The sequence below is a fragment of the Rattus rattus genome, chromosome 2 (assembly GCF_011064425.1).
Source record: "Rattus rattus isolate New Zealand chromosome 2, Rrattus_CSIRO_v1, whole genome shotgun sequence".
NCBI lineage: Eukaryota > Metazoa > Chordata > Mammalia > Rodentia > Muridae > Rattus > Rattus rattus.
In genome coordinates, this window is record NC_046155.1 from 97,584,198 (window position 1) to 97,600,536 (window position 16,339).

General features: G+C 50.7%; 1 protein-coding gene across 1 annotated transcript in view; it reads left to right on the top strand.

Moving 5' to 3' along the window:
* Positions 1-16,339, top strand: part of Map6 (microtubule associated protein 6) — a 64,306-nt gene that overhangs the window by 40,974 nt on the left and 6,993 nt on the right. The window contains exons 2-3 of the mRNA XM_032893009.1: positions 3,352-3,565; positions 5,244-5,440. Of these exons, the coding sequence (XP_032748900.1) occupies positions 3,352-3,565; positions 5,244-5,440 (411 nt within the window). The remainder of the gene's footprint in view (positions 1-3,351; positions 3,566-5,243; positions 5,441-16,339) is intronic.

Here is a 16,339-nt window from a genome sequence, read left to right on the forward strand (position 1 = left end):
CTGCCTGTGCCAGGGTTCATGACCTAGCCTTCTTCCTACCGTGGAGGACATGTTAATATAGCAAATGCAGACAAGACTTGAACAGAGACCTGATATGTTTCCATGGCAACATAAATTACTTATGAAAATCTGTAGGAAGATTTGGGACCATTACGAGTTAAGTGCGGTCTTCTTCCTGCATAAAGCAGCTAGGGAGATGTTGAAAATTTTATTGTGTGGAGGCTAGGGGACAAAATTTGATTTCCCAAGGATTTAGATACATAATAAATAAATCTGGGGCTTGTGGGAAGAGAAATGAAATTTTTACACGGCTGTAATTGGCAGCAATCCATTATTCTAAGTCCCTGCCATGGTAAGGAACACGCCCTTCTTCACACAGTAAAAATTGTTTCTCAAACAATTCTGTTTTATTGTTACTCATAAATGTCAGTCCTTTTTAAACTGCAAACAAAATAACGGCTTCTATCCTATTCCTTCACAATCCTCCCTTTCCGAGGCCACACCCTGTCCCCGTGCTCCAGCCTGCTTCCCCCTCCTCCCTCTTTTGGGACCCAGCTCAGCAGTGACAGGGTTCTAGCAGCTGTCTGGGGTCTGCCCCTCTGTGATGGCTCTTTCAGTATCTGCCCTTGAGTCTCTACAACCAAATGTGCGTAAGTGGGACGGGGCTTTACTGAGTGAACGGAATCTGTTTACAGTGGGTTCAATATGGAGGCTCAGTTCACTGAATGCAGCTTGTGCAATGGGCTTTGAAGCGCGCTCAGCACTGAGCGTGGGCCTGGAAGCTGCTGTCCTGACTCCACCCACCCCAGGCGCCAAAATATTGACTTTCAGAGGTCAGAGGTATAATGACTGGGTACGTATCTGATTGTCCGTAACCGTTTACCTCTCCCCATATGACAACAAAGGGGGGGGGAGGCCACATTCATGCCTGGAATACAGGGCAGCTGAAATAATTTTTCTTAAAATAAACACCTCTAATGAAAACCAATACATTTATTATCTAGTTATCCACCAGTGGCTTTGTGATTCTGACAGGAACCCATAGTCTGCCTTTTAGGCCTCACATGGGGCCTATAATGAGCCAATCCAAACCAAATGGCCAGAGGACTAGAGCTGAGACGCCATCTACTTCTCCTCTCTTTTTGAGGCAGGGTCTCACTATGTAGCTTTAGCTGTCCTTGAACTCACTGTGTAGACCAGCTTGGCCTGGAACTCACAAGGATCTGCCAACCTCTTCCTCCAGACCGCTGAGATTAAAGGCTTGTGCCACCACCCCACCCCTCTGTTCTGTCCCAGGCTCAGCAGCAGTATGTGTGGCTTAGCTTGACTTGGAGGCACTGGGCTGACCTGTGACAGCTGTGTGGTATTGCTTCTGCTATCTCTGAGTTGGACCAACATGGTGTGTCTTTACCGGCTTGGCTGGCAGAAAGCTTTGCTATCTTGTTTTTGTTTTTATTTATTTATGTATTTTTTAATTAATTTTATGTATGTTAAGTACACTGTAGTGGCTATTTCTTTTATCTTTTCTTGTCTTTCTTTGATTTATTCATTCTTTCTTCCTTCCTTCCTCCTTCCCTCTCTTCCTCCTTCCCTGCCCCCCCTCCCCTCTCTTTCTTTCAGCAGAGTTTCTCTTCATAGACCTGGTGTGGAGACAGCCCAGTTAGTAAAGTGATTGCCTTGCAAGCACCAGGGCCTTCAGACACACCAGAAGAGGGCATCAGACCCCATTACAGATGGTTGTGAGCCACCATCTGTTCCACCCTGGAATTGAACTCAGGACCTCTGGAAGAGCAGTCAGTGCTCTTAACCACTGAGTCAGCTCTCCAGCCTCTAGTATTTATTTTTTGCACGGGTGTACCTGTGCTTGTGCATGCCCGTGGAGGCAGAGGTCAACCTCAAGCATTGTTCCTCGGGTGCTATCTTTCACTGGCCTGGAACTTACCAAGTAGAGTACTTGGCTGTCTGGCCACCAAGCCCCATAGCCACCTTCTCCGCACCCACAGCACAGGGGGGAAAGCACTCACCACCATGCCCCGCATGCTTGCTGACTTTAACAAGGATCCTGGGGATCGAACTCAGGCCCTGCGGCTTGCAAGGCAAACACTTTACTAACTGGGCTGTCTCCACACCAGGTCTGTGAAGAGAAACTCTGCCGAAAGAAAGAGAGAGGAGGGGGGCATGGAGGGAGGGAGGGAAGGAAGGAGAAAGGGAGGAAGAAAGAAAGAATGAACGAACGAAAGAAAGAAAGACAAGAAAAGATAAAAGAAATAGCCACATAGCCAGGCCTAGTGGTGCAGGCAGAATCCTGCCACCCAGCTATTCAGGGAGCAGAGGCAGGAGGATAAAAATTCACAGCCAGCTTGAGCAACAGTGAGCTCAAATCTTGGGCAACATACTGAGGTAAAAGTAAGACGAAGGCTGTGAGCAGTGTTAAGAGACAGCGCTTGCCTACACTTGAGAGGCCTTAGGTTCAATGCCTAGAACTACAGTGGGAACTACAAGAGAGGCTGCTGTGAGTAGAAACACGGGGGGGGGGGCAGATGGGAGTCACATAAGGGACAGGGTAATAGCCACTCACACGCACATGATGGGATGGCCATCCTCGTGCTGCGCCTGTATGTGCACACACACACACACACACACACACACACACACACACACACACACACAGCCAATGCAAGGCAATGATGATTCAAGGGGACATGCTGTGTACTAAGACATGTCACAGGGATTCCCATCTAAAGGGACCTGGCTGTTAGTGTTCTGGCACCATAAGAAGCAAGCGAGGGAGGGGTCCCCCTGCAGATTTGGACAGCAAAGGTTCTTGGCTGTGAAAAGTAGGGAAAGAAGGGCTGGAGGTTGGAGGTCAGCAAGAGAGATCCTGCCTCTGGTACCCAGGGCCCTGAGCTGATCACTGTCACACAAAAGGTTGTAGTGGGGACTGGGAAGTTATTGGGAGACTGCAGTGTGCCTGTCTCAACAAGCCCAAAGCTCTTTAGCCGTGCATGTACAGGCGTCCCGTGTTGAGCTCCCAACACACTGACTGGGCCCGTGTCTCAGCCTCCTTTTAGAGCCTGAGCACACGAGTCTGAAGGTGAGCGTGGCTGTTCTGGATCTCCTAAGTATAGGTCTAGAAAGGACCCTGAACTCTTTTTCTGAGATCTCCACTGCCATCTCAGATGGCAGACCTGGATCAACTCTAAGAGAAGGAAAATCAGTCTCTGCAGTGCTCACTCCCAGCCATACCTCAGCACCACAGCGTGAGGCAGGAGCCAGCGTTGGGCATAGCTGGGATGAGGAACGTTTCTCGGCTGCGTGATATTTCTCATCACTGTTTTCTTTGACTCACAGGAACGAATTCAGAGCGTGGACAGACATCAAGCCTGTGAAACCAATCAAAGCCAAGCCCCAGTACAAGCCCCCAGATGACAAGATGGTTCATGAAACCAGTTACAGCGCCCAGTTCAAAGGGGAGGCCAGTAAGCCCACCGCAGCGGACAACAAGGTCGTGGATCGCAGAAGAATACGAAGCCTCTACAGTGAGCCTTTCAAGGAATCCCCGAAGGTAAGGCTCTTGCTGCATAGCCCAGAGGAAGCAGAACGCGGGGCTCCAGCTCGTCCCCCAGAGCTCCTGACGAGTCTTACCTTTCCTCCTCAGCACACGGGCCCAGGGAGTCTCCAACAGGTTAGGTCCTTATAAGGTCCAAGGTCACATTAGAAAGGAGAAGTCCATGAAAGTAACAACATTTGGCACATCTGACTCTGTGCTTGAGAATGAAGAGTAACCGGGACAGAAAATCCTCACCCTGGTGCTACAGCCCTTTTCATGGCCCTCTTCACAGCCTGGCTCTGGCCCTGCAGCTGCCCCTGCACCCCGCTCCAATCCCTGGACCTTCCCCTTCCCTCCCAGGCTCTGAAACACAATTGCCTTCACTCAGCCTGCCCTGATCAGCTCCATCCAACAGTGTTCAATGTGTGACGGAAAACATGCCTGTCAGGTAGAGAACAAGAACCTTCCCCGGGATTCATTACCAACGTAGCCGTTCCTGCGGGAGGATTTGGGACTTTTTTTTATGCAAACACTGCCTGGTCTATTTCCATCTCAGAATGGGTTTGTTAACAGGAGAGACAGGCTGGACAGAGCTAGCAGTGCGGCCTCACAGGTCCATTGGCTGTGTCAGGCCAGATAAGGCCAGGCACATACCTACTGTGTGATAGCAGAACATGTCCGAGGAACAGAATAACTCCAGAGCCCAGGTGGCCTTTCTCTCCTCTTGACCTCGAGTCTAGCACTCAGTTGGCATTTCCATTGTGTCAGGACCAGCTTTTAGCGAAGGTAACCTCCTGACCCAGTTTGTTTGGAATGCACCTAGTTTTAGCATGAAATGTTTTACGTTCCCGGGAACCTCAGCTCCAAGCCAAGCAAATCACAGTGAAATGACTGGGCTTCAGTTAGCGAATGGCCCGGTCTGGGAGGCCCAGCATCAGCTCTGTCCATCCACAGATGAAATAGGTCCCAGGATGTAGGTTGACATTGAATGAAAGAAGATTCCAATTGAGGAAGGAGAGAGGATGGGGGAAATCGGGGATGGTCAGCAGGGTTTGCCATATCGGCTCATCAAGCCCAGTCCCCAGAGTCCTCTGAGAAAGAGAAGGCAAGACTGCCTCTTCAGAATGAAGGAAAGATCAGAAGAGGGGCCTGGAGACTGAGTGACTGCTCTGGGGAAGCAGGCAAGACCCAGCCAGGGATAAGCATGAGGCTGGTAGTGCCCATTGCCTGCTTGACACCTGAGTTGTTCTTAAACTCTGTCCTCTACGCCCCAGGGATCCACCATGGTTCGTCCCTGTGAATCCCTACCTGCTCTCTTTAGTCCAGAACCTGGATGACTGAGCGTCTCAGAGCAGCTTACCCTCACGCACCACAGCAAACACAGCCCTGGCCTGAACAGAATGAGCCATAGTAGTTCCAAGGAGGAGGGACAAGAGATGCTGTAACCATTGTCTGCTCCCGGAGAGAAATGGCAGGGCAGAAGCACAGGGCAGGTGAGTGCTGCTACAGGGTGCCTGTGGATTCAGACCAGAGAAGCCAGGAGCCCAGACACCACGAGACTGTTCTCGCCCTGCCAGTCCGCTCTGCCACTAGCCACTGTCATGACACTGCGATGTCTTTCTCTAAATTCCCTCTCCACTCCCTCCTTCTGTGTTTCTATGTGTGTGCTCTGTCTGTCTGTCTCCCCATGCAGGTGGAGAAACCTAGTGTTCAGAGTTCCAAACCAAAAAAGACCTCAGCGAGCCAGAAGCCCCTGAGGAAGGCCAAAGACAAGCAGGTGGCGTCGGGCCAGGCCGCCAAGAAAAAGACCACAGAGGGCCCCAGTGCCACCAAACCCGACGACAAGGAGCAAAGCAAAGAGATGAACAATAAACTGGCTGAGGCGAAAGAGTAAATGTCCCCGCACTTTCCTTTTCTCCCCTCCCCCACCCCTATGTTTAAACCAACAAACAAAAAAAGGCCACAAAACTAATTAGAGACTTCCCATCTGCCTTGGTCCCAAGTGTCCCAGGAGCCCTGCGGTTGGTTTCTTATGGGAGAAATCATGTTTCTGAGGCCACTGACTCTTACTACAAGTGGCACAGCAGCTAGCCAAGGTCCCCCAGGAGGCCAGGAAGCAGTGTGCACTGGTTGTGCCCTTCCTGTGGGTCTGGGTTGGGTCAGGTCTTAGTTCTGCCGAGCCTAGCTCCTGGTGGGACTTGGAGGAGTTTGCTGCAAGCCCTCTTCCCCTTAGCCTCCCCCTCCCCCCAGTTTGCATCACGCCATTTTGGACTTTAGGCAAATGTTCTTTCCCAAGTTCATTGGATGCTTGCATGCTGCCCAAGTTCAGCTTGGGTTTCAGCCGTTAGAACTTGTGGAAATGGTAAAGACAATAGAACAAGAAACCAACCTTGGCCTTACTGTCAGTGAAATGGAATTGTGTCTGTTAACTAGAAGAAACCCTCTCCTGGAACCTCTGTTAGGAGTGTGTGCCTGTGTTTTGTGCCTATCGGTGGGCTTTGAATAGTGTGTCAAGTAATAGGCCACTGGCTGAGGCCAGCCAGAAGTGACAGAGTATTGGGATGCTGTAGATGGTGTAGGAGGCGCTCTGAGCGTTGGGAGCCCGCTTTTCTCTGCCCTTAGCTTACTGCTGATGTGCCGAACGGCTGTTAAGAGAGAATGGTCAGGTGCGAGACGGCACACAGCACACTTACTAGGACTTTCTGTCCCTGCGCTGTGCAGGTGGAGTGTGTAGACATGACGGCGAGTGTGGTAGTGCATCCTCCAGCCCCGAGCTCTTGCTCTGCTCCACAGAGAGGCCCGTGTGCTGAGCATCTGGCCGGAGTGCGTGGCGAGTCCTGCCAAGAGCTTTAGCAAGCGTCCTTGACTTCCCATGCTAAGAAACGGCTCTTGATGCGCTCCATGTTGCAATGTCGCCCGGGTGTGGCCGAAGCCCCCTAGAGCTGTGTTTTAGGACTTAGGGAATGGTTGTGAAAGGGATCTGCCTTCCTTACTTATGAGAGAGCCCAAACTGTCCACCAGAAATGTCCTGGTGAAATGGACATGGCTCCTGTCCTGGAGGTTCTCCTTGCTGTGTTCTGAGTAGCTGAGATGGTGTAACCCAGCTTGCTTTCTCCTGTGGTGAGTGGTTCAGAGGGCAAGGCTGGCGGCTCCTTGGTCTCTTCAGGTCCCCGCAGTTTGGGAAGGTGGAGCTCTCAAGAGCCAACTTAGTCTCTCTGTGCAGACAGAGAAGGTTTTGTTTGCACCTTGTGGGCCTGCTTGAGACATGTTTGGAAATGAATGCACCAGCGCTGGGCGAGCCTTTGTTTTGAACAGAGCAGACTAGAAATGAAGCCCACAGCATAACCTGATGCCATTTTCTGACTCAGGGCATGGACTGTGAGAGAGACAGGCTAGAGAAGGGAGGAGACATTGATGAGTCTCGTTACCACAACTCACAGGTTTCACAGGCCTGTTCAGAAATGCCTAGAGCTCAGTACTGTTCCTGGCTACCTGTTAGCCAGCCTTACTGTTTACCAGAGAACTCTATCAAGTGCTCCAACTGTAGCTGCCAGTGCGTGTTCCTCTCAATCCCTGGCGACAGTCAGATCTGCTGTTAGCCACACTTTGATTTCCCTGTAGAATAACCCTATGTTTTGTAGATCGAGTAAGTCAGAGTTTACAGTGCACAGGGATCCTTCATTCAGTGTTCATGTTCTGCATATCCTGTGGCAGGCTTGGTGAGCAGACAGGTCTCTATAGCAACACATCAGACAGAGGTGCATGACCACCCACCCCACATGTGCTGTGACTGAGTTGAGTTGGTGTTGTGTGCACTGTAGTTTGCCATAGCTTACCACAAGGGCCCCCAGAGCCTTAGGGGCTGAATTCCTTACCCTGCTCTGCCTGAGGCTTTAGGTGACCTGGAAAATGTTCTTTTCAGGCTGTCAGGGTCCCCCTCTTCTTCACACACCCACCCACGAACACTGTTAGCTCTTGAATGCTTTACTCCACGGACAAGAAACGTCCTTTGATTTCTACTGTTTACAAACAAAGCTCTCCCGGTCTTGTTGTCTCCCAAGTGTACTGGGCAAAACTGACCATGGCTCCTCAAGCAGTGTTTGGTGTTGCCTCTCTGCAGGTGACCAAGCCTGTTCCTCATTTTGTACATTTCCCTCTGTTCTCTGTTCACCCCGGGGCAAGACAGCTGGAACGGAGGCTTTTTTTTTTTTTTTTAAACTTGGCCTGCCTGCAAAACTCCGGAAGCTGTGCCCAGCTTTCTGTTCTCTGCCGCAGCTCCCAGACAGCAGGAGAAGCTGTGTCACGCAGAGGCAGAGAGGAAGTGTCTAATTAGGATTGTGTGGCCCGGGTTTTGTTGCATACCACAGATTGTCTATGTATCATGTAGTGCTCCCCCCTCTTGGTGCTATTTCATTCCTGATGTTAGTAAAAGAATGACAAGAAACGATTCATGTGTAGCCAACTGATTGTGACGTCTCGTGGTCTGTGCTTGCTCAGAAAGCAAACCAACAGGTTCCCCCCCAACCCCCCAGTTATAAATAAATGCTAAAGACGAACACCACTTTCTCGATCGTATTTCCTTGGCGAGGCCCAGCCTGAGTAGTGTAAAGGCGACAGCTTTTGGCATCTGAGCCTCTCTGGACAAGATGAGCCATGCCCTGCAGGTTCCCCGGGGTCCCCATAATGCAGCTTGCCTCTTTTAGATTGCCTCTCAGGTACTAATTGCAAGCAGTCAGAGCTAAATGTTGGGAAAGGCGAAGATGGACCTGGAGACGCCCTGGCCAACAAGGTAGTGTAATATTTTCATGCCGTGTCTGAACAGTGACCGCTTGAGCCACTCGCTGCCTCACTGTGGTGAGAAGCTGCCGCCCAACTCTTCCCCTCTGTGGCCAGCAGCAGCAGCAGTGGCGGCCACCGCCACCCTGGCCTCCTTTCTTGCAGGGGTGATAGAGGCGGGCGCCTCAGCTTGTTCATTTAATCCATGGTCATGTTTCAGGTTGCACCAGGGGTTGGCTCAGTGTGTCATGCATGTGCCTGACATGGGAATGAAATAATGGCCACGAGAGTGGCTCAGACAAGGACCCAGTGAGTTGGAAGCTCAAGTGGAGAAGTTTTCCCCATGGGGTGGGAAATAAGGAAAAGCTTCCTATTAGAGGGCACCAAGAAGGGCGGCAGGATATGTGTGCTGGGCGTGTGAGGCAGGTGCCAAGGCAAGGGAGCAGATTGGGGGATGGGAAGGGGTGGGGTCAGTGGAAAACCTCAGGGCGACCATGGCAGCTCACTCTGTTGTCCTTCCAGTAAAGCAGGAGACAAAGACTTTGATTCTCGTCATCTCTCCAGCATGTGTGTCTTGGATACTGTTGTATGCCAGGCTCTGTGCTAGGCACTAGGGGAGCCGGGAGACTGAGACCATACCTCCGATCACAGTGGGCATGAAGGAGGAGTCTGTTCTAGCTGGTCCCATGGATGAGAAAGGACTCAGCAGATGGGTAGGTGATGATCAGGTGAACAGAATGGAACCTACCCAAGGCATGCCGGAGGGATATGCCCAGGCAAAGGTGTGGCCAGGCCGTGAACCCGAGGAGTAGTACACTGAGGGTGGGGGTGGCAAGGGCAGGAGAGTGCAGTTCTGTGGCGGAAAGACCTAGCATTCCGTTATGGGCAGCTACTAACTGGGGCTCCATTCCACGTACCCAGGTCGCACCGTGCCCTGCATGCCTCCCATCATGCTTCTTGCTTCACTGTGCCACAGCCGCAGGTCCTTTCCATTCCGTCTGACAGCCCTAGGGCGGCATCTCCATTGCTGGCCCTACCCCTGCATTTGAGAATCAATCTAGGGTGTTAGTATTTTTAAATTACTATATATTTGTTTTCCAGATGAATGGAAGACATTTGCACTCACCTGTTACTTTTTATATGAGGCAGGACACAAAAAAGAATGCTCAACAAATAAAGATATGAGGTATTCAGTTTTCCTTCCCCTCAGGTAAGGGAGAGAGATTAATTAGGATTGGGAGATAGGACAGGTGCAGATAGAGGTGAAAGAGGGGGAAAAAAAGGAAACTATACCTCAGAACATCAGAACACCAAGAGTAAGCCCAGAGAGGGAAAGAAGAGATGCTCTCAGAACCAGACCCAGGACAAGAACTGTCCAAGGGAGGAGGTCAGAGAGCAGGTCAACTTGGCCTGCTTCATCTGAACCACCCAGGTGACCTGGCTCAAGCCCACACACCTGTGGCTCCCGACATCTTCAACCACAACTCATATCACGTTCCTAAGACAACCGACAACTAGAGCAGGCACGTAGTTTTAGAACAGGTCCCTGTTTTAAGCTAGTTAGAAGTGAGTTTCAGTTCTTCTTCAGATTTAAATACTTTTGGTGTGGTTCTACCCAGGGTCGATTCCATCTCACAAAGGCTGTGGACCCCTGTGGTACCTCAGTGTGGTTCTCCAGGGCCATGCACAGCTCAAAAGTTGAAATGCTCACATTCAGGTATCAAAAGTCTCAGGATACGCCCTGAAGGCCATCAAGCAGTCAAAGCAGGACACTGTTCCCCAAACCTTGTCCCAGCCTGGAACCACTGAGGCTATGGTGACAGAGATCCTTTCCTGGATCACACTTCACAGTCTGGCAGGTACCCCAGGTCCTTGCCCCAGCACCCACAGGGCTCACAGTAACCCCTGTTAGGCCATCCTCCCGTACATGCAGCCTCAGAGAACAAGACTACACACCTCGGGCATTTTCTCAGGGAGTTTGGCTGAGAGGGAAAGTGTCCTCAGACACTGTAACATTGGCAGCTGGAGGCTGGGTCCTCACCAGCCTCTTTGAGTCTTTGTACCCTTCTCTTAAAGGAGGGACAGTAAGAGTGGAGATGTGATATCAGCAAGGGATATGGACACTAGACAGATTGTTTCAGTACCATGCAGTGCCAGGATGGTCCGTGATGACTTCCTCGTTGATAGAAATGCAGCTAACTGAGAAACTAGTTACACAAGAGACTGAATGAATCAAACAGTCCAAAGATAAAACGCCTTGAAAGAATTCCAGTTATTGGATCTTTGGAGTCCACGGACTGAATAATGTCTGGACAATTTATACTTTAATTGCTTACAAAGCAGTCTGTCTCCTAGCACAGTGAGGCAGGCATTTGCCCAGGTATCAGATGAGGGAGGGTAGTTCTGAGGGGAAGGCCCTGGCCAGCTTGGCCCAACTTAAAAGTCAGGAAGCTTAGGATTGGCTGAAATGAATCAGGTTCCAAACAAGTGGGACCCTTAAGGAAAATTATACCCAAAACACAAAATTACACTGTGGCTGGGGCATCGCAGGCCCTCCAGCGAGCTTGCCCAGCACTTTCTTTAGATACTGGGATCCAGTGCAAACCGGGAGGAAATCAGAATTGGACCAGGTCTTCTACGATCAACTGTGTGATAGAATCCTCGGACGCTCCGTTCCTAGGCAACACAGTTGGTATTGGGAAGCCATGATAAAACAGGCATGTGGTCCCCACCGCTGCAGACTGAAGCCCACTCCTTGGTGCTTTTTATTCCCAACACTGGAGTTGAGCTGAAATGTCTGTCTCTGTCATACTCAGCTGTCTCAACAGAGTCTCAGGCATCTTACCTGGGGCCAACGAAATTCCAAGTGCATAGAAAAGTAAATTATTGCCACTGCTATGGGCTGATGCTGCTGGAGGGCTCTTAAAGGGGCCTTGCAAGTCTGACCATGTCATCCCCTGCTTGAAACCATCGGCTCCGGTTCCCACGGCCTGCAGAAGCTTATTCTCAGTCACCACGCTGCTTCTCACCTCCATGCCTTCCCTACGCTGTCCCTCCTACCCAGAATGCCCTTCTCCTGCTTCTCACCCGGCTAACTCATCCTTCAAGACTCCGCTCAGGGGACTGCTCCAGGAAGCCTTGCCTGCACCCTTCAGGCTGGGTAAGACGCTCCCTCTTTGTATCTTCATCGCGGAACTCATCACATGTCCTGTGTCATCAGCCCACATGTGTGTGTCCTCCCCCCACAAACCGGATCATGCTCCTCCAGGGGAAGGGTCAGCTCCTTCTGTCATCTACCTCCCAGCCCAATGTCTACCACAGAGAATGTCTTCTGAAGTGTTGAGTGACTCCTGAATGCGTGAATGGGTGAGTGACCATACGCACTGTGTGTCCACATTCACCATGGCGCCTCCACAAGGCTTCTTTATTCTGCCTGACAGCTTCTCCTGCTTGTAAGAAGGGAGTGGTTGCAGTTTACACGTCCTGCCAACAACAAAGCAGAGGTCAGCTGCTCTTAAGATGGCCGGCCTCGGTTTGGGTCAGCATCCCTTGGCACTTGCTGTAGCTGCCTCTTCCAAACAGTCTTAAATTCAGGAAAGCACAAGCTCCTGGATACAGTCTTTTGTTTTGTTTGCTTCTCCGTGTAGCCCTGGCTGTCCTGAAACTAGTGCTGTAGACCAGGCTGTCCTCAAACTCAGAGATCCACCTGCCTCTGCCTCTGCTGGGATTAAAGGTGTGTGCCACCACTGCCCAGCTCAGAGTAATTCTAAAAGGTGGCCCCATGCCATTCCCTGCTCAGAGCAGAGCCGTCTCATCTCTGGCATAGCAAAGAGGTGTCTCCTTCCACCGCCTACTCTGAATTCGAGCAGGCAGCAGCCCTGCTTTCTAATCCAAACTCTGCTGTTTGCTGGCTGTGTGACCTTGGCTGAGTCTCAGAATTTCTAAAAGATACTGCTATAATACTAGGTTTCATCACCATCTAAACTGCTGTGGTATCCAAATTCAGGAAACACAGATTGGGCCAGCCTGGAATAGCGAGTTCTCAGACTCTGTGTGGTGCAGGAGCTTGCCGTGGCAGCTGGGAAGAGTGCTAATAGCAAGGGCACCTGTCACCGGGCCCTGTTGTATTGTGAGAGACTGATGCAGGCGGATGGAAGGTGGACCGCCTTTGGCCATGGTTAATTCCTGATGCTTTGCTACAAACCACTCCTCTCCCATCTCCTCCCTCCCACCTCCTTAAGTCAGTGCAGTAGCTGCAGCCGCTGGAGGAAAAGCCACTCTCTCTACAGCAGGACTGAGATGCAGATTATCTAGAGATGGCTCTCACGGCCCCGCCCCTCTCCAGCCCTTCATGGGCTCCCTCCTCTCTAGAAATCACCTGTGCAGATTCCAGTCTTGCAATTACACATCCTTTACACAGTCTCTCTGGACACCCGGAGTAGACCTTGATTAATTGCTGGAGATACTATCCTTTGCTTTTCCCGGGGGAGGGGGGTCATAAAAAAATCGATTTGCAAGTTCCCAGGAGCACAGAGTTAGATAAGGGCTGAGACATTTCTGTCTGGCAGCCTCAGTCCAGTGCACTGTATTTTTAAAAGAGTCAATAGTAGGATTATCAGTTTCTTGGCAACCCAACCAAAGAGTCGATCCCGCCCTTGACTTCGTCTTCTTGGAGTTAGAACAACTGAAAATGCTTTTGATATTATTTCTTATACATGCAACTGGGAGTTCATTTCATTCTTAGAAGGTCAAATCTATAAGATATATTTAATTTTTTAAGTAAATAAGCAAATGCATTTATAGGGCCACTTAGCCACTTAGCTGACTTCAGAAGCCCATGCCCACCTGGAGAGTGGAGCCCCCGAGTCTTAAAGGAATCCGGGAACCGGGAACCTGGCCCTGGACTCTGGTTTCTGTAAGTTGCAGAGCTGGTCCAGCCCACAGGAAAGGAGTAAGCACTGATTTTCCTTTAACCTGACTTGGTCTCACAATAAGACTCTCTACAGATAAGTAAATCAAAACTCAGTGATTAAGTCACAAAATCAGACCGCCCGGGGGTGTGAGCCTGGTTTCGAAGCCAGTGGTTGATGCCTCAGCTCATTCTTGGTCCAGCCCTGGATAAGGCTAGGATTCTTGCTATCCCAGACACCTGCACCCTACTGTAAGCTCGACCTTCCCCTGACCCCTTCTCAGGGACTACAGACACCCTACACCAGAGGCCCTGGTTTCTAGGCAAATTGGGGGCAGGGCACACTCACCTGAGGGTAAGCCTTGTGGATGCAGCCTCCCCCTCCCTACCTGTGATTCCATCCGTGTTGAGCCTCCATGGGTGGACTCTTCCTGGCTGGTGTCCCTTCTGCTACTGTGCTCAGGTAGGCTAGCCCTGGAACTGTTTTTCTGTTAGGGTGTGTTGCATGCTGGAGGTAAACTTGGGGATGACACAGTCCGGCGTGGTAAATTCAGGAAGGGATAAGGAGAAGGGGTGCTGAGCTGGCACTGCCTAGGGATCTGTTCTGGAAGATGCATTTGTCAGGAGGTGCAATTGAGGCCTCAGAGTCTGAGTCCTGCAGCAGTCATGGGAAACAGCCGGGGTAGTCAGCCACAGTGCAAGCCAAGCTTGGTCCTGAGCAGTAGGTGTATTTGGGTTTTTGGTATTTGCTCCTCCATGGAGTCCTACATTGCTTGTACGGTCTGTGCAACTCTAGGAAACTCATGTTTCCCTTCTGAGCCTCCCAGAAAGTTTAAGCTGCAGGGTCCACACACTTGAAAACCAAAAGCTGTATCCTATTAAAGGTTCTCTTAAGTTTAGATAGCCCTGTTGAAGAGGACCAGAGATCCTGAGGCAAACAAAGCTAGGAAAATGTGCATGTCCCATGTACATGGTCATTGGAATTTGATGTGGTGCAAGTTACTCCCCACTTAGGATGCCAGCCCCTACTGTGTGCCAGCCCGTGCCACAGCTCCTTATTTCCCAACTCTATTCAGTGGCCACACACTCAGTAGATGTGTGTGAAGTGTTAGGGGAAGGAAAGAGAAAACGGAGGGAAGCAGCAAGCATCCCCCATGTTCTTAGAGGGCCCAGCCTAGAGACTGGAGCAGCAGCTGAGGAGGAAGGAGTCAGAGATGGCCTCACTGGGTAGGCAGCCTGAGAACTGAGTCTTCATCCCTCTGGGCTTTTCCTGGGCAGGACTCTATGCAATTGAACGCATTGCCTGTCTTGGTATATTGAGGGAAATCTAGGAAGAAAGAAGATTAGGCTTGGGGGTCAGGGGACACCAGTGGCAGCCAGTGCAGTTCCTTTGCCAGCTACGCCAGGCCAGGACTCAGTAGAATGACTTCTAGATTCTGTTGGTTTTTGGTTGGTTGGTTTTGTCTTGTTTGGTTTTGGGGTGTGTGTGTGTGTGTGTGTGTGTGTGTGTGTGTGTGTGTGTGTGTATGTGTGTGTGACAGAGAGGGAGAGATTGTTATTTGTTTTGTTCGTTGGGTTTGTTTTACTATGTGGTCCAAGCTGGCCTTGAACCTAGTATAGCTTTGAACTCACAACAACCCCTCCTGCCTCTGCCTCAGTGCTAGGATTACAGGCACATACCACTCCACCCACTTTCACTAACAGATTCTGGGAGAATGGATCCAATATCACGGTGCTTTGGAGGCTCTGACTGTCTGTCTCCATGGAAACAAGAGGTGGTGGGTGAAGTGTCTGAGACTCAGTCTTATGCATTCTTAAAATGCTAGTTTGAAGTAGGAGAGCCTGGCACAGAAAAGATTTATGTTCATCCATTCACTGGACAAACACTCAGCCTTTCAGACCTGGGCCCTGAGTGAGAGCCTGTTTAAGGTGTAGAGAATACAGTTGTGAGCAAAATAGGCCTGGTCCCCACGCTCTGAACACACCAGGATAGCTTGGGGAAACATTAACCTGAAAGAGTATGCAAGTAATTGACTAAGAAATGAAACCAAGAGAGCTTGCAGGCCCCCTGTGGCCATGACTAGGGTCAGGGCAGGATCCCCAGGGCAGTTGAAGTGAGCTGAGAAATGCACTCAGGATGGGTCGTCATAATTCAGGTGATGAGCTAAGGGGACATTCTGCGGAGGGAAGTTGGAAGACTTAGCCAGTGCATGCGCAGGAGAGGGGAGTAGACTGCTGTCCCCGTCATGGCCGATCCTGCTTTCCATCCCCAGTGCAGAGAAGTCCCTAGAGGGTTGAAAGCAGGGAAGGGGCCCGAGTGATCTCCTTTCCTGAGGATTCTCATTTCTGTATGGAGCATATACTGTAGGACAAAACGGAAAGGCACTATGTTAGTGTTTGGGACAGGGCTCCGTGGCAGGTGGGAGGGGAATAGAATGAGATGAATTGTGATGATGGGACAGAAGGAGGAGTCTGAGGGGAAAGGGGACAGACACCAAGGTTGATTGACTCTGGCTGGGGCCATGGACTCGGTCGGAGTGAGCCAGGTATTGGGACCAGTATCTAAATCTTTCCACTTGGCCCTCTTCATTCTGGATACTGTGCTGGGTGTTGCATTTTCTTCATACAAGGCACATGGTCCCACCCTGAGGCACTGAGGGTCTGAAGGGAGAATCTAAGTGTGAGGAGACAGTCAGACAAGGAGTGTATGTGAGAGATGCGAACAAAGACCTGTAAGGCAGTTTAGTCCACCCAGCTAAGTCTTCAGGGACAGAGAGGGAAGAGTATGTGAGGAGGTTGGACCAGGAAGCAGAGGTCACAGCCAGAGGCAGCAGCAGGAGGTTCTAATCAGCATCAGACAACCAGGGAGGACAAGGATAAAGGTCACAGGACTGCCCACCTTTCTGCAGGATCTGTGGGAGTTGAAGGAGATAAACCACTAGTATAATCACACTGGGGCTGGGTGTGCCTGTGTCACATACCCAGAACTTGACAAATGCAGTTCAGGTCCCAATAGTGATCCTCTGTTTCTCTGCTGTAACAGTCCCTGATAACTGGTATTCCCATTTTACAGGTGAGGAAACCAAGGCCCATGTGGTTCAGTA